Consider the following 22969-nt stretch of genomic DNA (forward strand, 5'->3'; position numbering starts at 1 on the left):
TGGCATCAAATAGAAATATTTGTTTTCAGTTTTAAAAGTATCAGGATACTTTAGGGACTGAAGTCTCTCCAGACAAACTGAGTAAGATAACTATAATAAAAGGTAACTATTGTGGATGTAAAATGGTATGACAAAATAAGGTTAAGAAAAAGAGGACACATGAACTTACTAAAAGGAGAACTGACCTGAGACTTTGGAGCTAAAGAAATCAACTTTTAATAGAACTTTATGATTATGGTTTTATAAAATGAAAGTAATCAGCAAGAGGGCAATGTCTGCAGCTGCCACAAACAGTGGATGCTTCAACTAAAAAAAGGCATTTTGCCAAAGAACGCAGGAATGTAGAAAACCAGGACACTAAAGCGCTAATTTTTGGCTGAAGAGGGGAAATGAGGAGGACCAAGACCCATGATAAGAGGGTGAAAGAGGTAGAGGTTCAAGTTGTCGACTGACAGAACATCAATTTTGGGAGTTAATCCTGGAGCCGACTCAGAAATAGGTAATGATGGCCCCTGCTCTAGGAGGCCACAAGGGTCAGATTGCTGGGGCATTGGTCTTAATAATGGATTTAGACCATATGACCACCTCAGAAATAATATCGAGATGGGGAGTATTTTTACAAATAGAGTTATCAGGGAACATACTTTACTGACAAGACAATGAAATTAGCATTCTGGTTGCCAGGAGTCAGACTATGTTTCCATATATCCTACCTTCCCAGAGCTTGGGAATAGGAGAGAGAACAAACAGGGTATTGAAAATAACTAAGTAAAGCAACAGCTGAATGTTGGAAAGAACGTGTGGATGTGCTACTGTTGTGGTAATGCAACTCAGAGCAATACCCAACAAGACGACAGATATTACTCCACATGAAGGTCTGAGGCATAAGTTGGCTAAGATAGATTGGGGAACTTTATTAAAAGGCATGACAGTGAATAGACAATGGCTAATATTTAAGGATCAAATGCATGCATTGCAATAGTTATACACTCTTTTCTGGCACAAAAACACAACAAAAAGTGGCCCAACCATGGCTAACAAAAGTTAAGGGTAGCACAGGATCCAGTCATAAAATTGCTAGAAAAAGTAGCAAGCTTGAGGATTGACAGCTGTTCAGACTTTGCCAAAAGAGGACTAAGAGATAAATTAAGAAAGAAAATGGAGTGACCGTAAACTTGCAAGTAACAGTGCTGGGGAAATGAATGGGACTGGAAGCCAGTAAATCCCCAGGGCCCGATAATCTAAATCCAGAGTACTAAAAGAGGTGGCTATGGAAATAGTAGATGCATTAGTTGTCATCTTCCAAATTTCTATAGATTCTGAAGTGGTCCCGGCAGATTGGAAAGTGGCAAATGTAACCCTGCTACTTAAAAAGGAGGGATAAAATAAGCTAACATTAGCAGTACAGAAAATGCCAGCGTATAAGGATACAATAAAAGGACTCCTAGAAAATATCACTGGGATTAGACAAAGTCAACAGACTTATGAAAGGGAAATCATGGCCCCGATTCTCCCATCCCGAACCGCAACTTTTCTGGTGGGTTGGGGTGGGAGATGTGTGCCGCCGGCCTTGTTCCAGGATTTGCACACGAGCCAGGAACGCACGTGCATCTCCCAGAGCCGGTGAACAATCGCCGTCAGACCACGCTGGAAACTGGTGGGAAGGCAGGCAAGTAATTTGAATCAGGGAGTCAGGCAGCAGGGAGGTGATACACCCTAGGCATGGGCATCCTGGCAGTGCCAGCCTGTGCCCCCTCACACTGTAAGGGGCAAAGTGCCCATGCCCAGAAGGCACCTTGGCACTGCCCCTGGCATCAGACAGTGCCAAGAGGATGGGGCCTAGGGGTGAGGGGTCCTGCTGCCATTCTGTATTGGGATGGAGGGAGCACAGCAAATGGGGCGGGCAGACTGAACATTGGGGCGTCTGGGGCAGAGGGTGGGTCAGGACTGGCCCGGGAATTGTTGTGGGGTTCATGATTGAGCTGGCCAGCAAACAAGGAGCCTGACAGATAGGGGCCACTGCGTATGCGCAAAGTTCCAGAACTGTCAGACGCCAACGCAAATAGGTCCTGCCTGCCCCCCCCCGGGGTTTTAATGAGATTCATGATTGGGACCTCTGCAGTACACAGAGTGTGGAGATTCAGGTGAGAAGCTAAGCTGATAAAAAACAGTTGGGATCTAGAACAGTTTTTCTGCTAATTCAGTGCTTTGGGGAAAATCATGGCCCATATTTGACAAACCTACTCAAGCTTTTTGAGGATACAACCAGCAATATAGATAAGGATAAAGCACTGAATGTGGTGTTTTGGATTTGCATAAAACTTTTGATGAAGTCCCATGTAAATGGTTTGTGTGCAAAATTAATGCGCATAGGATTGGGGGTAATATATTGGCATAGAGAATTGAATAGCAGACAGGAAATAAAGGGCAAAAATAAACGGGTCTTTTTCAAAGTGACAGTCAAAGACTAGTGGGGTCCTGCAGAGAACAGTGCTTGGGCCCCAGCTATTTACAATATACATCATTTATTTCAATGAGGCAACCAAAGGTAATATTTCCAAGTTTGCTGATGACACAAACCTTGATGGAAGTGAGAGCGGCGCAAAGGATGTTAAAAGGCTTCAAGGTTATTTAGAAAAGTTGAGTGAGTGAGTAAGCAAATGCTCGTAGATGCACTATGGCATCGAAAATGAGAAATTATCCACTTTGGATGGAGAAACAAAACGGCAGGGTATTATTTAAATGGTGATAGTTGGGAAATGTTGACGTACAAAGGGCATGGTATCATTGTACACCAATTACTGAAAGCAAGATCCAAGTGCAGCAGGCAGTTAGGAAGGCAAGTACTATATTGGCCTTCACTGCAAGAGGATTTGAGCATAGGAGCAAGAATGTCTTCATGCAGCTATACAGGGCCTTAGTGAGATCACACCTGAAGTATTGAGTGCAGTTTTGTCCTCCTTATTGAAGGAAAGATGTACTTGCCAGAGAAGGACTACAGCGAAGATTCACCAGGCGGATTCCTGGGAAGGCATGATTGTTGTAAAAGGAGAGGTTTACTTCTCAGAGAGGGCTTGTATTCATTGGAATTCAAAATCGGCGGGAGTGCCTAGTTGAAAAGTATACATTTCTGACAGGACTGTACAGAATGGATGCAGGGATGTTGTTTCCTCTGGCTGGTATTTGGTTGGGGGGTGGGGGGTGGGAAAGAGGGGGAGGGGGAGCAGGGTGTTGCCTAGAACAAGGAGCCACAGTCTCAAGATACAGGGTAGGCCATTTAGGAATGAGATGAGGAAAAACTTCTTCAGTCAGAGTGTGAATCTATGGAGTTTTCTATTACAGAAGACTGTGGAGGCCAAGTCACTGAATATGTTTAGAAGATAGATTTTTGGACTCTAAATGCGTCTAAGGGTATGGGGAGAGAGTGCAGAAGTATGGTGTTGAGATAGAACATAGAACATTACAGCGCAGTACAGGCCCGTCGGCCCTCGATGTTGCGCCGACCAGTGGAACCAATCTAATGACCCTCTAACCTAAACTATTCCCATGTTATCCATATGCCTATCCACTGACCATTTGAATGCCCTTAAAGTTGGCGAGTCCACAACTGCTGCAGGCAGGGCATTCCACGACCTTACTACCCTCTGGGTAAAGAACCTACCTCTGACATCCGTCCTATAATTACCACCCCTTAATTTAAAGCTTTGTCCCCCAGTGTTAGCCATCACCATCCGAGGTAAAAGGCTCTCACTGTCCACCCTATCCAATCCTTTGATCATCTTGTATGCCTCAATCAGGTCACCTCGTAACCTTCTTCTCTCCAATGAAAATAACCTCAAGTCCCTCAGCCTTTCCTCATAAGACCTTCCCACCATACCAGGCAACATCCTAGTAAACCTCCTCTGCACCCTTTCCAATGCCTCCACATCTTTCTTATAATGTGGCGACCAGAACTGTACACAATACTCCAAGTGCGGCCACACCAGAGTTTTGTACAGTTGTAACATGACCTCACGGCTCTGAAATTCAATCCCTTTACCAATAAAAGCTAACACACCGTACGCCTTCTTAACAACCTTATCAACCTGGGTGCCAACTTTCAGGGAGCTATGCACATGTACCCCGAGATCTCTCTGCTCGTCAACACTACTAAGAGTCCTTCCATTAGCCCTGTCAGGTCAGCCATGATCATAATGAATGGCAAAGCAGTCTCAAAAGGGCCAAATGCACTTTCATTCATTCAACATGTGCATCGCTGGCTGGCTGGCTAGCCTGCATTTATTGTTCATCCTTAGTTGCCCTTGAAGGGCAGTTGAGAGTCAACCACACTGCTGTGGCTCTGGAATCACATGTTGTAGGCCAGACCAGGTAAGGAGGGCATATATCTTTCCCTAAAAAGGACACTAATGAACTGGTTGAGTTTTTCCCGACAATCGACAATGGTTTCATGGTCATCAGTAGATTCTTAATTCCAGATTTTTTTTAAAAAACTGAATTCAAATTCTACCATCTGCCATGGTCGGATTCGAACCTGAGTCATTAGCTGAGTCTCTAGATTAATAGTCCAGCCATAATACCATTAGGCCATCACTTGCCCCATGTTTCCTATGTAACTCATGAACGGGACAGCACTGACAGGTAGTGACAATATAGGATCTGTTAAAGATTGGATCAGGAAATGCCTAAGGAAGCTATGTCAATAGTTAAAAATCTTTGAGACAAGAAATGAGAAAACAACTGAATGCAAAAAACCAGCGTCAAACAGCGGGAGTAACTGACCGCAGGCAAATATCCATTGCAGGAGATGGGTGAGGATGATAATCAAAACTGAACACAAAGTAAAACTGTTTGTGTTGTCTTCAAAGGAGGAGCAGGAGAACTTCGGAATCAAACCATATCGTTAAAAAGGTTGAAGCATGGGCCCAGGCATATGGATCATGAAATGCACTGGATTACCAACCATGTTGGTATCCACACACACCGGATAGATTGGAAAGGAATAATAGGCAACCCATGATGGGACCTGACTAATGAACTGTGCTACCTTGCCTAGAACTGGAATCAGATCCAGTGCCCAGATTAGTGTAAGAGTAAATCAAGTCTTACATGATAATGTACACAATGAACTGGACCCATAATCCTAAGTATCAAATAAAGGTTTACTACTTTGGTGTGCAAGAGCGTTTGGGAAAGGACCTGATTGACTTGGCCAACTGAACTACAAAATCTGTACATCAAGCAGCCAAATGAAGAGAAAAATAAGGAACAATAAGTCCAGGTAAGAAAAATCATTGAAGTTCAAAGACCTGGCCCAGATAGTGCAGGTCTTGGCAGCCAAATTGGAAAGTCACACATGGACAACTGATGAATTAATTAATGAAGGACATAACGCCTCATGGAAAGCAGCCCAGAATGATGTCTGCAGCACCTATGGATCTTGGATGCTTCAACAGATATGGGAAAGCTTGAGATGAATTTATGAGGGAGAGGTGCCCCTGTGGGTAACAAATGCACACTTATTTAACCTATCACAACACAAACATGGTGGGTCCAACGCATGTGTATAAAACTGATGCTAAGGCTGTCGTGACTAATAATGTTAAATCAGCATTGTTCAAACAATTCCAGCTATTCTAGAATTAACACACATTAAAGCAGAAGTAGAAAATATTGGAAGTAATGAGGGGGAGCTATTCCATGGCACATTTGGTAGAAAGAGAGAGGATGATGGTAGTGAATACTTGTAGTATAGAAGCTCTGTAGTTGTGTGCCCACACTCAATATCTAATACAGAAAAGGCAAGGTGCGGGTTTAAATGCAACAGCCATCTGCACTATGGAAGCAGTATGAGTCACAATGGAAACAACCGAAGTTGCATATCTCGATAAAGGGAGATATTTGTATAACCACCTTGCAACAAAAGTATTGTGGGATTCATCAATCTTGTCCCATAACAAACCAATCCGTGTTTAAGCCTGCAAGCAACAACTAGAACGAGCAAGGTAGAACTGGTGGAAATCTACAGGAGTGAAACAGCTAAACATGGATGTGGAATAAAGGATAAAAGGAAATCTGACAATATTTAAACCAGTTTTCTTGTGTGCCTGTAAATGCTGGAACATTTTACAATAAACTGTGAGGGGATGCAACAAGTGCGTAGTTATACTACATGTTGTAGGTTGGAACGATGATGGATATCACCAAACAAATTGGATGCACCATATGATGGGTCAAATGACTTGTGGAATTTGAGCCTGAACATCAAAAGTACACCCATGGATTAGGATAATCTCCCACGTTTTAGTTATCATCCAGTTCTATAATTAACATACTTGGTTTACTGCACCAAGTCATCATACAAGAAATAGCAGAAGATGGGAGAAGGGTTGGTAATGCAGGGAATAAAGAGAAGAGGCAAGGCCTATATGGCTGGGTCAATTCATACAGATGGTGCAACCCTTACAACTGTAAGCTTGATATCTGGCCAGTATCCATGGGCCGCAGAGCACAAGAAAAAGGACAGTACCACTAACTTGGCTACCTTGAGCTAGGCCAAGGGTCAAAAGGAGGGACTGAAAAGAGTTAAACAATTTTAGCTGCAAAATAAAACAGAAAAAACAAGGTTGCTTGAATTAGTAGGTGTGCTAAGTGGTAGAATAAAAATTTGCACTCTTATCAAAATGAATCTTTTGTTTAAAGTTAACTTTTAGATAAGGAATGACAGCTCTAAGAGTATCATCTTGCATTTAGTGAGAATGTGCAACTGTGCAGTCACTATTAAAATAACAGAAGAAATAACAATAGGCAAGGCGATTTGTTGTGGCTTGGTGCACTTGATTCATTGAAGAATGGCATTTAAAGTATGGGTCCACTAACCAAACTATTTAAAATATAATTACTTCCCAACTGGTTTATCATTTTGTCCAAAAGAATCTATAATTCTTCCTTAGCCAAAACCCTTCTTCCCTAAGACACAAACTAAGTAGGGATTTTATGATCTTATGAAGACACCATTGCAAAAGAATTGACTTCTTGCATATCATTGTGTATTCATGTGGAGCAGAGCAGAGAGAAAATGGTGATGTGAGCCAGATGGCATACAAGCACCACTTTATGCAAGGAACCTGGATACAATTTGAACACTAAACCATCTTTATGCCAGATGAGACGAGACAACTTATATGCAATACCCAAGAAAGGCTGTTGCTACAGCACATTATTTTTCTATGTCAGAATTTATCAGCTTCAGACTTGAAGTTTTAAACAAAGGTAAAGTTGTCACAGTTTTGAAGCAAGCAATCTTCTTCCCCAGTAATTTTTTTGTAAACTTAGATATTAAAAGGATTTTTTCTTTTTCTCTCCCATTTATATTCTCTATTACAAGAAGATTAAACATAACCGGATAACAGTTACTTGCTTTTGATCTCAGTATTTGTAATCACCTGAAGGTGGATAATTATAGTGGATTGTCAACAGTTGGTTCAGAGAAGTGAGTAGTTAAAACATTCTGATTTTTGCCCTTTTTAATAAAGAAAGGCAAAAAAAAAAATCAGAATTTAGAAAAATGTCAGAAATTTAAAAAAACTGTAAAAAAAACTCAACGGCAAAGATAATTTGCAGTCATTAATACTTTTGCACTACGATCCAATGTCTAGCACTAACATTACGAGTTTTCTAACTAATCTTTAGTGTTGCGCTACTCAACAGGTTTATGTTTAAGGAAACCTCCTTTAATACAGCTACACTAATCATACACTTATCATCTGCTTCACATCAACAGGTTAGTCAGCAAATAAGCAAGCACCAGAACTTCGCCTCAAACTCATGTAGGGCAGGATGAGTTAAGTACAGTTCCACAGGTAGCCAGATATCAAAAAATACCTCAGATTTTTGCATGAAAGAACAGCAGAGATAACAGACAATAACTCCATGTCAAAATAATCCTGAATAATCCTGGCCTTGTGGATCCAGAACTGGCTTGCCTACAGAAGGCAGAGAGTGGTTGTGGATGGGTCTTTTTCTGAATGGAGGTCAGTCACCAGTGGAGTGCCCCAGGGATCTGTTCTAGGACGCTTGCTGTTTGTCATTTTCATAAATGACCTGGATGAGGAAGCGGAAGGATGGGTAAGTAAGTTCGCTGATGACACGAAGGTCGGTGGTGTTGTGGATGGTCTGGAAGGATGTCAAAAGTTGCAGCAGGACATAAATAGGATGCAGGACTGGGCGGAGAAGTGGCAGATGGACTTCAACGCGGATAAATGTGTAGTCGTCCATTTTGGCAGAACCAACGGGATGAACGAGTACACTATCAAGGGCAGGAGTCTTAGTAGTGTTGAAGAGCAGAAGGATCTTGGGGTCCGGGTCCACAGGACTCTTAAATCGGCCTCGCAGGTGGAGGAGGTGGTCAAGAAGGCGTATGGTGTACTGGCCTTCATTAATCGAGGGATTGAGTTTAGGAGTTGGGAGGTAATGCTGCAACTTTATAAGACCCTTGTCAGGCCTCATTTGGAGTACTGTGCGCAGTTCTGGTCGCCTCACTATAGGAAAGACGTAGAAGCTATTGAAAGGGTACAGAGGAGATTTACAAGGATGTTGCCTGGACTGGGAGGCATGCCTTATGAAGTTAGGTTGAGGGAGCTGGGACTCTTTTCCCTGGAGAGACGAAGGTTGAGAGGCGACCTGATAGAAGTTTATGAAATGTTGAGAGGAATAGATAGGGTGGATTCTCAGAGGCTATTTCCCCGGGTTGAAATGGTCGCTACTAGAGGACACAGATTTAAGGTGCGGGGAGGAAAGTACAGAAGTGATGTTAGGGCTAAGTTTTTCACTCAGAGGGTGGTGAGTGAATGGAATCGGCTGCCGTCAGTGGTGGTGGAAGCGAACTCGCTGGCGTCTTTTAAAAGACTTCTGGGTGAGTATATGGGGTTTAATGGGATTGGGGGTTATAGATAGGTCTATAGATTGGTAGGTGTTGATGTGATCGGCGCAACTCGTGGGCCGAAGGGCCTGTTTGTGCTGTAGTGTTCTATGTTATTGGCACTTGCCATTATTTGCACATAAATGCAACAGCAACTCAGGGCAAGGGAGGGGGTTGCTAAACACTGCACTTGCTGTCCGATTAGTGTCGATCCAACGTTAGCTTTACAAATTTGGTATTAAATTGGCTGGCTTATCTTTGAAATACATTACATTTCTTAAAGTTTCTGTACCTAGATTTGAAAGAAATTTTCCACAGGCTTGTCTTGTCTATTTCAGTCAGAGAATCTTTAACAATGAAGTATCCATTACTGCCAAGCAACTTCTGTCACACCAGAAATTAAATATTTCAAGGCTGGGGCTTGTTCCTTCAGGTTTTAACTGGTAGAGATTATAAATGTAAAATTAAAATAAACTTTTCCTTTCCCTTTCTTTTTTGTCTCTCTGAATTTGAGTTGACATTGAATCCACTCACTCTAATTTACATTTTTGTTGCAGTTCCTCAACCACATTGGTTAAGAATTCAGGTAGTTGTTTTCTCAGTTCCAGGTGCTATTTTCCCTCATTATGGCACTGTCATCTTGTACTTTCATTTGCCACACCAAAAAACAAACTTACAAGGACAAGCCTAGCTAATAACAGGCACCATTCAAAACATACCTACAGCAAACTATGGCCCATGTATCATAGTGGCAGCTTTATGATCAGTATTGCTTAGTGCCATTGAACAAGATAAAACTTGGCTGTCTAGAGAGGGGAGGGGAAAATATAAGATTTCAAAATTCAAACTTTCAGGCTACATTAAGATCAACTTTTTTCAATCTGACTGTTGTAAAGATTTAAATTTCCAGTGTTGGAAAGAAGCAAGCAATTCCCACCCCATTGACACAAAGTCAAATGAAAATTCACGTATGCTGGCACATTTAAGCTTCATCTATGTTGTCCTTTTAAACTGGACTGCTCCTTTTTTAAATTGATATACGTTTGAGAAGGACAGCATAAGCAGTTCAGAATCTTCATAAAGCAGTCCAACCAGCAGGTTGGAGACTTGGTGTCACATCAACTTGTGAGAAAACCAGTGAAGCTGGACGTCTTCTAATTTCTCCAAGTTACACTGTTTTGTTAATATTTTGCCAGATACCATTGTGAAAGCGCAAATAAGTAAACTGGAAACTTGAAAGCATGGTGTCAATTTCTAAAATGAAAGAAAAATCCATAATTATGCAATTTGCAATGCATAATGCTGAACTGCATGTTCACTACAGCCTACAAATGGGTGGCCCAGTGGCAAGCACTGTTGCCTCACAGCGCCAGGGACCCGGGTTCGGTTCCCAACTTGGGACATCATCTATACGTTTTCCCCATGTCTGCATGGGTTTCCTCCCACAGTCCAAAAGATGTGCTGGTCAGGTGTATTGGCTATGCAGCATATCCAAGCAGGTGTCAGTGTGGAGACTAGGGGTTTTTCAAAGTAACTTTTTTGCGGTGTTAATGTAAGCCTACTTGTGACGTTAATAAATAAACTTGAAATATGTAGATATTAAAAACTTGAAGTCCAGGTGTTTTTTGGGGAGCTGCAAGCAGCTACAATTTTGGTAAGGTCTTCCAGAGTTTTAAATTTTAGCATCAAAATGTTGCTAAGGTGTCATCCTGGAAACAAGCAGCAATATATTCAACAGTTCACTTTCTTCAGACTCTGCCTCCTCAATCTTTCAAAACTGCTGGCCATTCCCCTTCTAAACCTACTTGAGGCCTTTGGTTTTGCCCAACTATTATCCCAATCTTAAATTTATTTTTTTTAAAACAACTTGCAATTATATATAGCCTTTTAAGGTATTAAAATGGTTCAGGGCATTTTATGGGAAAATCATATAAAATTTGATACAAAGCCGGATATTAGGCTAGGCATCCAAAAGCACGCTCAAACAGGATTGACTTAAAAAGAGGAGAGGTAGAAAGGAGGAGCGATTTAGTGTTGGCAGCTGTTGGAACGAAGAAAATTGGAGACACACAAGATGTCAGAAGTGGAGAGGTTAGGGCTGAAGGAGGGTAGAGATCGGGAATGGATGCAGCAAAGGAGAGATTTGAACAGAAGAGTGAGAACTTTAAAATGGAGGTGATGCCAGATTGGGGGCCAGTGTAAGTCAGCAAATGCAGTGGCAATTGTGAACAGGACAAGGTGCAAGTTAAGGTATGACAATAGAGTTTGGATATGTTTGAGTTTATGGAGTCCTTGAGTGTCATTCCTATTAACTCCATGCCATCACACTACTATGTTTGAATTCTCTGTTTAGTTCCCCTGCATCGAATAGCATCTCGACCACTCAGGACAAAGTGAGTGATATCCTTTGTGACTGTGATCAAGATACCCTGTATCCTTCACCTCTGTGGTTTTCAAGATTGCCAACCAATCCATATCTTCCATTTTCTGCATTGTCAGAGCTGACAAAGGGTCATCCTAACTTAAAACATCAGCTCTATTCTCTCTCTACTGATGCTGTCAGACCTGAGATTTTCCAGCATTTTCTGTTTTGGATTCCAGCATCTGCAATATTTTGGCTTATTGATTGATCCTGTTGTCACAAGTGACTAATTACGTAGTAGGTTGAATAAATTTCAGTTCTAAAATCTTGACATTAATTCAATCTGAAAGACAATTTCAACCTATTATTTTTTGCATTTAAAACATGAAGTTGCCTACATTCAACATAAAATGTTCTATCATCATAGGCAGTGCCTTGGCATCACAGATGACTTGTTTCCACTCTGACTTGATGGGTTCAAAAATGATTGCACATTGGACTTATCAATCTGTAGACTCTGCTGTATGCAGGGCAGGTGATAAACTTGAACATATCCAAAACTCTATTGTCATACCTTAACTTATTTGGCTAAACGTGTTGTTAGGAGGTTTGGGTACTCCCAAACAAAATCTCAGGATGGCAGATGTGGTGGGTCAGTATTGCAAGGAAAAATAAAGTGGAAGGGGGAACGAGTTGTTTTGAACTATGAGCTATATCACATCAAAATGTAGATCTTAAAGCAATGATGAGGCTCTGACCATCCTCACTGATTATAAGCATGGTGCAGAAGACAGAAGGACTGCTAGCATTGTACTTTTGTTTAAAAAGATTGGGGGCGGGGGGGGTAGCACAAAATAGCCCATAAGGTCAAATCAGTCTAACCTTGGAAGGAGCAAATTACTGGAAAATATTGAGTCAAAATATAATGCAATATTTGGGGAGGAGGGGGCATGTATTACTCAAAGGACAGTTAGCATGAAATAGCTAAGGGAAGTGTGTATCTATCTTGATGGAATTCTTTGGGGAATTACAAAGAGAATTCCTCTAAACTTCAATGGATACAACTATAGCAGACTTCAACTGCTTCAAATGCATTTATATCCTTTGAACAAGGAGACCAAAATCTACACTTCAGATGTGGTGTCTGTACAACTTTAGCCAAACATCCTTACTTCCATAATCCATTCTCTTTATTTTAAAGAAAAACATTCAATTTGCCTTAATGACTTCCTGTACCTACACACTAATTTTTCCCTACTCATGTCCCAAGATTTCTCTGTACCTCAGGGTTCTGCAGTCTCTCTCCATTTAAATATGTTGCTTTTTGATTCTTCTTGCCAAAGTTCACATTTTTCCACATTATACATCATCTACCAATTTTTTGGTGACACACAACTCCTCAATTTCTCTTTGCAGGCTCTACATCTTCTACATGACATACTTTCCAACCTTTGTATAATCAGCAAATTTAGCAACAATGCTATTGGTCCCTTTAAAGTTATTGACATATGGTGGAAATTTCAGGCCCCCCCCCCCACTAATCCCTGTGGTATTCCACTCATTACATCTTGCCAATCTGGAAATGGCCCACTCTCTTCTTCATTAGCTAACCAATCCTTTGTTATCTGTGTTAATAAGTTACCCTCTACACCATGACCAGAACTTTATATAAGTTTAGGCTTTAGGCAATTGACTGAAGATGAAGTCCACCAGGATCTGGGGACATGCCAGCTTTTAGCTTAATAAATTTTCCTCGCACACTTTCTCTAGTGATTATAATTGCTTAGATTCCTTGCTCCCTTTCACCTCCTGATTCACAAATATTTGAAATGTTACTTTTATCCTCTACACAGTGAGAACCAATGCAAAATACCTATTCAATCGTTTGCCATGTCCTTATTTTCCATTAATTCTCCAAACAAACTCACTAGAAGATCAAAGCTCACTTTGCTTATTCTCTTTTTTAATCCTCTGTAGGAACTCTTACTGTTTCTATATTCCTAGCTAGTGTTTTCCTGTACTCTAATTTCTACCGCCTCATAATTTTAGTTATTCTTTTCTCCTATTTATAGTCTGTCCAATCTTCTATCTGCCACTGATCTTTGCAGTATAGACTTTTTCTTTCAATTTGATACCATGGTTAGCGTCCTTACTCCTCCAAAAGGGTCATCCAGACTCGAAATGTTAGATTTCTCTCTCTCTACAGATGCTGTGAGATCTGGGATTTACCAGCATTTTATGTTTTTATTTCAGGTTCCAGCATTTGCAGTATTTTGCTTTAATATTATTGCACATTCAGGTCCGGTTTGTCATCCTTCACAGAATTGTTGGTGTGCTAGGAGACACTTGGCCCATTCTTTCGGCAGCCCAGCATTCCAAATAAGCAATTTGCTTATTGTCATTCTCTTGCTTTGCCTACAGCTAAACTTTTTTCATTTAGACAGTCTAATTCCATTTTGAATGCTCTCAGGCAGTGCAGGCTAGAACTTAACTGCTTTGATTTGATTTGTCACACGTATTAACAATGCTAACACGCAATGAAAAGTATTGTTTCTTATATGCTATATAGAAGAAGCATACCGAACATAGAAAATGAAAAGGAGAGAGAGTGCAGAATGTAGCATTACAGTCATAGTTAGGGGTAGAAAAAGAAAGTTCAACTTAATACAAGGTAGTCCATTCAACAGTCTGGTGGCAGCAGGGAAGAAGCTGTTCTCGAGTTGGTTGGTACGTGTCCTGAGACCTGTGTGTCTTTTTTCCGACAGAAGAGAGAATGTTCGGGGTGTGTGGAGTCCTTGATTATAGTGGCTGCTTTTCAAAGGCAGTGCAAGTGTAGATGTCAATGGTTGGGAGATTGGTTTGCAAGATGGACTGGGCTTCATTCATGACCCTTTGTAGGTTCTTGCATCTTGGCAGAGCAGGAACTATTCCAAGCTGTAGTATAACTAGGAAGAATGCTTTCTATGGTGCATCTGCAAAAGCTGGAGTCACAGCAGACATGCCAAATTTCCTTAACCTCCTGACAAAGTAGAGGTATTGGTGGGCTTTCTTAACTATAGCATTGACATGGTGGGACTAGGACAGATTGATGATGATCTGGACATCTAGAAAGTTGAAGTTCTTGACCATTTCCACTTCATCCCCATTGGTGTGAACAGGGGCAAGTCCACTACACTTTCTGAAGTTGATAACTATCTCCTTTGTCTTGTTGACATTGAGAGAAAGATTGTCATCGCACCAGTTCACCAGATTCACTTGCTGCACGGAAAGGATTTTCATGTTGCTTTTGCTTCCTCTGCTAATCACATTAGGTCTGTGCTATTTTGTCCTTGATATTTCGTGAATAGGAACAGTTTCTGCCTCTCAATTCTATCCTGACCCCTCATGATTTTGAATACCTTCATTAAATTTCCTCTACTATCCTGCTACCAAGCCTAACAAACACACAAGAAATAGAAAGAGTAGGCCACCAAGTCCTTCAAGCCTGCCCCACCATTCAATATGACAAAGGAAAACAAACTCTCCATTCTCCAGACTGCTACAATGTCCTTCAATACATTTTAAGGTGCACAAGCCTTTTGGGACCAATGCTATTAAAAATGCTATTTCAATGCTGATGAAACTGAGAAGTCTGAATAGAGTTCACAAGAAGTCACAAGCACCTCAAGGAAGACCTGATGCAGAAGATCCCTTGCTTTTGTATTCTAGAAGTCTAATGGGTAATGCCCAAGCATATTCTCACAAACCATGACAGGCGTGAATATTCAATGAATAAATGGAAAGTTAAAAGCCTGCCAGTGGGAGACTGATAACCTGGAACAGACCATGGAAAACAACTCAATGCCAATTCACAATATACAGCTATAAACACCAGTACTCATGATGCAATTATCTGGCTTAACCATCTGAATGTAAAATTATAGCTGTTGTTCTACAACTGCCATAAAAAAGAATTAGTAAGTCTAATGATGTAGCAATCAGCTCTCTTCCATAACCAGAGGTTGTGTTCCTCAGGTTTTAGAGCGTGTCTCAACCTCAAACATATAATCAGGGATTTAATACATCTATTCCTTAAAAAAGCTGAAATACTTAAATTTCACTTCAGCCCCTAAGCTTTCTATTCTCCAGAGTAAAAAATTCTAGGTTATTCATACTCTCTTCAGAACTCAGTTTCTTTTCACCACTCCATTAAATGAACCACTTTTCATTGAAAATATTGTAATTTTCTACAAAGTTAGCAAGTAAAAATAATTAGTTTTCTTATTGTTTAGACATCATTAGAATTCTACATTGCAGCATTAGAAGATTATTTGCCTTTTCATTTCTGCAAACATTTCAAAACCAAAGCCGAGAGACGGATTCAATTGACTGCTACTGGATACTTAGACCAACAGAGGTTTGTAAAATTTCAAATTGGGATTAGCTTGTTGGGTGGACCTAGAAGAAACAACTTCTGGTCCACAAATACTATAAAAACCACTTACTCTGATGCCCACTTGCCTGCTTTTATCTGCTGGATTTCCCAAGGTTCAGGAAAACTGGTTGACAGCAATTCAATAGTAACGCTTTAAAAATTGAGGTACAACCTTAAGGGCCACAATTTTCCCCCGAAAAAAAATTAAGGCTGGAATTTTATGGCTGTTCATGCCAGCAGAATTTTCCCATCCCACTGCAGTTACTGGAGATTTGACTGGGTGCCAGATTCTCTGACCTTGCTGCAGCAGGAGCACGTGGCATGAGCGGCTGTTAAGTGACGTTACGGTGAGAACATTGGAGTGATCCACGCTGGTGTCATGCGCGATCCAGATTGCAACTGTCCCACGCTTAGGTTTTTCGGAGAATGGCGAGTTGTATGCCAGTTCTGGAAGGGGCAGGATCCAAACACACTGGTGAGCCTGGCTGCAAGCTGCTCAAGCGCCGCTTTGAAAGGGCACTGCGAACTCAATGCACTGGGAAACACCTTCTCCCACTCACGCCACCAGCATGTTTCCCCACCCCCTCCCTGGTCGCTGGGATCGGAGCACTCCCAATGGGTCAACTTCATGACCACACCGCCCCCCAAATCATGACCACTTACATGCATTTCCCCCCCCCCCACCAACTGCACAGATCCCCCTGCACAGACCCATTCCCACCACCTTGGCACTGCTATTGGCACACTGGCAATGCCAGGATACCTGGTGGGCAATGATTCTCACTGGTCTTGTGCCAAAGGTCCCAAGATCTGGAAGGATCCAGCATCAAATACGCTATGCATATTTAAATGCTACTTTAAAAATGCTAGTTTACCTCATGCCCTTCCTGGGCATGATCCAGCTTGCGCTATTAGAAAGGGACCAGGATGATTACAAACTGTTTGCTGCAGAACCAATTTTTAGTCCTACACACTATTTTCCCGAATCAGCACCATCTGCGCCAGGTGAGGAGAGGTTGGAAAATTGCTCCAATGGCCAGCCCACCTCCAAAAAACATTGGCTAAGTCAAAATCAGAAAAGAGTGGGTTCTAGGATTGATTCCTGTTCCAGCCTTTAAAAATTTTAACCTAATTCAATCTTTGAGCAGTGTCTGTTGTGGAATATTAAAAAGGTTGTGTGTTCCTTAGGATGCTACCTCCTTAACAACTGGACACGGTGGCATAGTGATTAGCAACGCTGCCTCAGTGCCAGGGATGCAGGTTCGATTCCTGACTTGGGTCACTGTCTGTGCAGAGTCTGCATGCTCTCCCTGTGTCTGCATGGGTTTCCTCTGGGTGCTCCAGTTTCCTCCCATAGTCCAAGAGATGTACTGGTTAGGTGCACTGGCTATGCTCAATTCTCCCTCAGTGTAGCCAAACAGCTACCAGAATGCGGCAACCAGGGGATTTTCATAGTAACTTAATTTAAGCCTACTTGTGACACAAATAAATAAAGTTTTTAAAAACTCAGGATGTTTGCGAGTTTCAGCTGATTTGAGTTGTGGCTCATTTTTGTTATAAATGCCAGATTAAAGTTTTGAGAGAAAAAAAACTATATTTTAAAACAAAGCATTATTATAACATGGTAAACTGCTCTAAAAATAGTTTTAATGTCAAACCAAAGTCTTCTTTGGGGAAGGAGAAACAATTTTAACAGGATGACCACATATTGCACAAGAGACCATCAGAAACAGAGCTAAATCATACTAACTAGGCTCCTGGCACAATGACAAATCTGATTTAAAAAAGTAAAATTTGCAAGTTTATGTAATTCGAATTTCCCTCCAAATAGCCAACTTATTTCTACTTCATCCAAAAAATTTGGATATATAGATTTTTATTGATGTAACAAACAAAGTAGTGAGCTGCAGGAAATAACTACAGCTTCAACAAATAATTCACCATTATTTCTAAAATGAATCCGTTCTACTACATAAAGCAGGATAGATAGGAACTGCTGCAGGTCAACCTGTTCAAGCCTAGGAATGTCAGCCAGCTTAAAAATATTAGAACCACCTTCATTCATGACTCTGAACAGCTATGTGAACAAAGCAGAAAATCAGACATTTTATCTCTGGTCCGACATAGATTTATAACTAGTTTGCAACTAAAAGATCAAGAACGGATGGTACTCCAAGGTGCACTTAGATAGTTGCTACCATTCAAATCAGCAGATACAGTTTGGATTTCAGCCAGGCAAAACCTATTTATTCTGGTTGACTGAAACTTTAATCCTGCTTGCCCGACGAGTCCGTCTCCAAGCAGTTAAATTTTAAATGCTTAGGCAAAATAAGCAACACTTATACTGTCTAAACATTTAATGTTGAGCAGGTTTAAGCAGTATCCAGAAATGCTTCCTGAATATTTTCTTATATCCAGTTCTACAGCATATTGGACTTGTATTGTGTGTGATGTTAAATACAATCATGGTGAGTATGTTTACAACAAGGAATTTCACTCCAAGGCAAGGTCAGGATTTGGCACAAAATTTACACAAGTTTAACCATCGTGCAATGAAGGAACATTTGTATTAATGCTTTGTATGTTGTTTCCTTAATGCCTTTTGAGATGGTAAAAATGTTAGATCAAATACAATATATAATGAAATGTAGTTTTCCTCAGGAAATATTATTTATTCTAACAACATATTGATAACTGCCTTTGCAAACTTGCATAATGAACAGCCACTTTGCCGCACCTTTTAAAAAAAGACTTCAATCTCCTAAGTCAATTAGAATGCTGTTTCATACCAGAGTCAAGACTTTTGTGCACCTTTTTCACTCTGATCGGTAACTGTAAATCACATCATTTTTATTTACATGGATAAAGGTCTTAATCCTGCTTAATACTTTCAGTATGTACCCTGCTTTCTTAAAAAGCAACTTGAGATCAGCGTGATTTTTTTTGGCTAACCAAGTACACACTTTGATATTTGTCCAGAATTTAAGTGTCTGAAGGCAGTGGTAATTTGCTAGCTTTTGTGCATTAACTGACAAGTGGAATAGATAAAATGGAAACATATCAGCCTGCAGTTTGCAGCTGTAATTACAGCATTAACCTGTGAAACTGACAACAACTTCAGGCACCCACACAAACACAGTTAAACTCAGAAATCCAAAAGCTGTTGTCAGTGATTCTCTGATCCTTCTCAGGATGCACTGTTGAAGCTTCCACAGATGAAAATCTTGACAACATTGTGTTTCAGTGGCAAGGACTACTTAAAATTTAAATTCACGGGCCGTACATGTCTTTGAGGTCGTTTGATGTTAAAAAGTTCATAATGCCTTGGTAGAACACAACTCTATAGTAATTGGAGCTTACTTCTTTCCTCAATAAAGCTGCACTTCAGTTTCCTTGATCTGTTGTTTCTGTGCTTCTGTCACCTGGAATAAGAGGACTTTTCTGTATCTTGCTAACTAATCCCAATTTTCCATGACCTGAGGTATTTGAAAAGATGACAGTTATATAGCCATCAAGGGGGCAGATTTTGCTGCAAGCAGGCTAGTTCTTACAATATGACTTAGCACTATACATCAGACTTTAAAGCAGTTAATCATACTCTAATACTGCATTTTGTAGGCTTCTTGCAGTAACTTCAGAGCACACATCTTAAATGTAATGGAAGTGCTCTCAATGGAAGTGCTCTGATAACAATTACCATAAGCAGGGAGCATAACCACTTGCTCTTTATGAATAATCCCTCAACTGCCATAAAAATCAGTGATACTTTGTGGGGAACACTTTCTCTCAAACACCAAACAAAGTTTTCAGTTAGTAGCAAAGTAAGGACGCTCACTGCTTACAATCAAGTGAGTTTTGTCGAGGGATCCAGTGATCTCTCTGGGCAGAATTTCAGCAAAAAGTCTGACAACACCAGGTTTTAGTCCAACCGATTTATTTGATAATAGACTCGCAAGCTTTCGGGGTTAGCCCCTTCGTCAGGTGAATGGAGAGTTCTGGCCTCAGACAGAGCACATAAAGCACAGACAGTTTAGAGATTACTGATTAGAATGCGAATCCTTACACCTAACCTGCTGTTCAAGACCTGAAGTGGCTGACAATGTGAGTGGAAGGAACACTGATCACAGGTTACAGAGATGTGTATTGTCTCCAGACAGTACAGTACAGTTGCAAGAAAGGATGTCCCGAAGCATGGTACATTGGGGAGACCATGCAGACGCTACGACAATGGATGAATGAACATCGCTCGACAATCACCAGGCAAGACTGTTCCCTTCCTGTTGGCGAACACTTCAGTGGTCACGGGCATTCAGCCTCTGACCTTCGGGTAAGCATTCTCCAAAGCGGCCTCCACGACACACGACAGCGCAGAGTCGCTGAACAGAGACTGATAGCCAAGTTCCACACACGAGGGCGGTCTCAACAGGGATCTTGGGTTCATGTCGCACTATCTGTAACCCCGTGACTTGCCTGGGTTTGCAAAACCTCACTTACTGTACTGTCTGGAGACAATACACATCTCTGTAACCTGTGATCAGTGCTCCTTCCACTCACATTGTCAGCCACTTCAGGTCTTGAACAGGTTAGGCATAAGGATTCACATTCTAATCAGTAATCTCTAAACTGTCTGTGCTTTATATGTTCTGTCTGAGGCCAGAACTCTCCATTCACCTGACAAAGGGGCTAACCCCGAAAGCTTGTGAGTCTATTATCAAATAAATCGGTTGGACTAAAACCTGGTGTTGTCGGACTTTTTACGGAAGTAAAAGTTAGCAAAACACAACAGTTTTTCAAGCTACCCAAGGGAGATATAGCACAGTGCGCATATTTATTAACAAGAGATAAATTCTAAAAGCAGGTTTTAACCTTGTCTGCAGTGACAGCAGGGTGGTCAGATGTTAATTCCAGTCGAATTTCCATCTACTGATATTTTAATTGCTTTTTTTCGGCAACATTGCCCGCCCCTGATAGGTGGGGGCCTCACAAATACTTCAAAGTCAGCATTTGATGACATCATTCAAACCGCAACATGATTTTGCTGCCAATTGCAACATGACGCAGTGTCATATTTATTACTGAAACCAGAGGCAGGCAGGATCATGACCAGAAGAAACCAGTTAAGTTCAATATTTCTTTTTATACGGTTTCTTTCTGGACTTGGACTGTTTCTCTAAGATCTAGAGGAATACCCAGAGCCTCCACTTTCCCCGCCATTATTGGCCCTCGAGCACTCACTCTCCGCCCCGCAACTACTGCTCATCTCAATGCCAGAAGCATTCCCTAGGGATTTTTGGCACTAATTCCTGCTCACAGGCGGGAGTCCTTGGTTGCAACACGATGATGAGATCCGCGGGTTCAAATGCTCCTGACTACACACCGGCGCCATCAGGGACGTCCAGCCTCCGCATGCTGCTCATCGTATAAGCAGGATTTTCCGGCCACGGTCGACCAGAGACCGGAAAATCCCACCAAGGCCAATGGACATTTCCATTGTCTACCCTTCGCCCGCTCCGATTCCGTGGCGCGCGTAACAATCAGTGCACTGAATGTTGAGCTTTTATTACACGAGAGTGTCCCGAGTATTGTAGACGGGACTATTAATGCTTCCCTAATCTATCTACTGCAGCAAGACTTTAACTCAATGTCTTCGGATGTTTCCATAAAAAAAAAGCCGCATTACGTTTCTGAAAGGACATTATCCGGAAACAGCCGCAATGTGGCAGTCCACGCTGCTCATATTTCTGGAAGTTTTTCATTGGAAGGATGGTTAATCTCTGCATCCATGGTTGCTGACACTATCGAGTAAACTGCCAGCCCTGCCCTGTAAGAATAGCACTCTCGGTTGAATGGCTAACCATCTGTTTGCGATTCCAGGAGAGTATCTCGATCTGTTTCGACAGTGCGATTGTGCAAAAGAGTGTATAAAAATGTGTGTAATAATGCTTGCAGTTCCTACAGAACTGGGAATTCACAAATCATATCAACGACATGTTTGAGATCTCAAAAGAAATCTGTACAACGGCACGCTTGCTCATCTCCCTCCTGAAACCAGCACGTTTCCGCCTCATTCACCGCCATGTACGAGGCACGCGGCGGGCTGAAATACTTTGGTCAACAACCTAAACAATCCATTAAGCTTGCCTCCGTCCTTGCACTGAACTGGGTGGGTTTTAGTTCAAAATATGGTCAGCAGCACCTCCAATTCTTCAGAAGGGCCATAGCTGTGCCACTGATCAATTCGTCCTTTTCTCTCCCACCACCATTACTTTCCTATTAATGACAGTCACAGCCAAATCAGATCTTGAGCTCACAGACAAGGGCAAGCCATTTGCCCATTCAAGTAAAAAAGTGATCACTTGCAGAAAATCTGGTATCATTCATCCCATCCCCTGCACGCCATCACAGGCAATCCTTCAGCATGGGCCTGTCCAATCTAATTTTCATCTATGCAATAGGCCAGAACATTTGAACCAATTAATCAGTTAGTAATCAGTTAGAAATAAGTTACATACGTGCCTCTGTAATATCAGGGGCTTGAAATGGGTCAAAATCATTCTTCCTCACAGCAATGGGTGCACAGACACCACCTGGACAGTAGTAGTTCAGGAATGCAGCTTGCCATCACCTTCTCAAGGGCAATTAGAAATGGTCAATAATGCTTTAGTAGTGTAGCCAAACAGGCCATCTAAAATGGCATTTTGTAAAGCACTCTGGGACAACTGGGCAAGAAACTAAACCGACAGGCTGCAGTTTAAAGACAGACAAACAGGCTGCAACCCTGATGAGTGAATACACACGATCTGGGCCATCTCCAGGATGAAAGAAACTTTCTGATCACACTGGCACCATGATCACGTAAAGGCACCGTGAATCCTTATTTAGGAGGAAGGTATGTGACCTACGTGCCTCTAACACCTACAGACATGGCTGCTGGGGACACACCCAGAGATCGGTGTTGTAGCACCTGATTGGACTCTTATCGATCAGGGTGATCAAGTCCTGATTGATTATTGGCAATGGCCAAAAAGGGGCATGAAACCAAACGGGGTATAAAGGGTGCTGCACAATCAGGAATCTCTCTCTCTGACCACATGAACGAGCTGCAACAATGGTGAACGTCGCCAGCAAGAGGAGAGCCACCACACCCGAGAAGGAAGGAAGACAGACCACAGCCAGAATGCCAGACCAGACCAAAGGACCAAACTACATCGACAACTATCAAGACCAGCACACAGATAAAGGCCAATATCTGTTTGGGTACTTGTCAGTCACACAA

General features: G+C 41.6%; 1 protein-coding gene across 2 annotated transcripts in view; it reads right to left on the reverse strand.

Annotated features, from left to right (window-relative positions):
- ubtd2 (ubiquitin domain containing 2) overlaps positions 1 to 22969 on the reverse strand; it is a 69992-nt gene that overhangs the window by 25798 nt on the left and 21225 nt on the right. Inside the window, exon 2 of one of the 2 annotated variants that reach the window (XM_080201645.1) lies at positions 19054 to 19169. The exons of the other annotated variant lie outside the window; for it this stretch is intronic. Coding sequence (XP_080057771.1) covers position 19054 — 1 coding nt within the window. The 5' untranslated portion in view covers positions 19055 to 19169. The remainder of the gene's footprint in view (positions 1 to 19053; positions 19170 to 22969) is intronic. 2 annotated transcript variants of the gene reach the window in all.

This window comes from Carcharhinus amblyrhynchos, chromosome 13 (genome assembly GCF_965287045.1).
Source record: "Carcharhinus amblyrhynchos chromosome 13, sCarAmb.v2.hapA, whole genome shotgun sequence".
In the NCBI taxonomy this organism is placed as follows: Eukaryota; Metazoa; Chordata; class Chondrichthyes; order Carcharhiniformes; family Carcharhinidae; genus Carcharhinus; species Carcharhinus amblyrhynchos.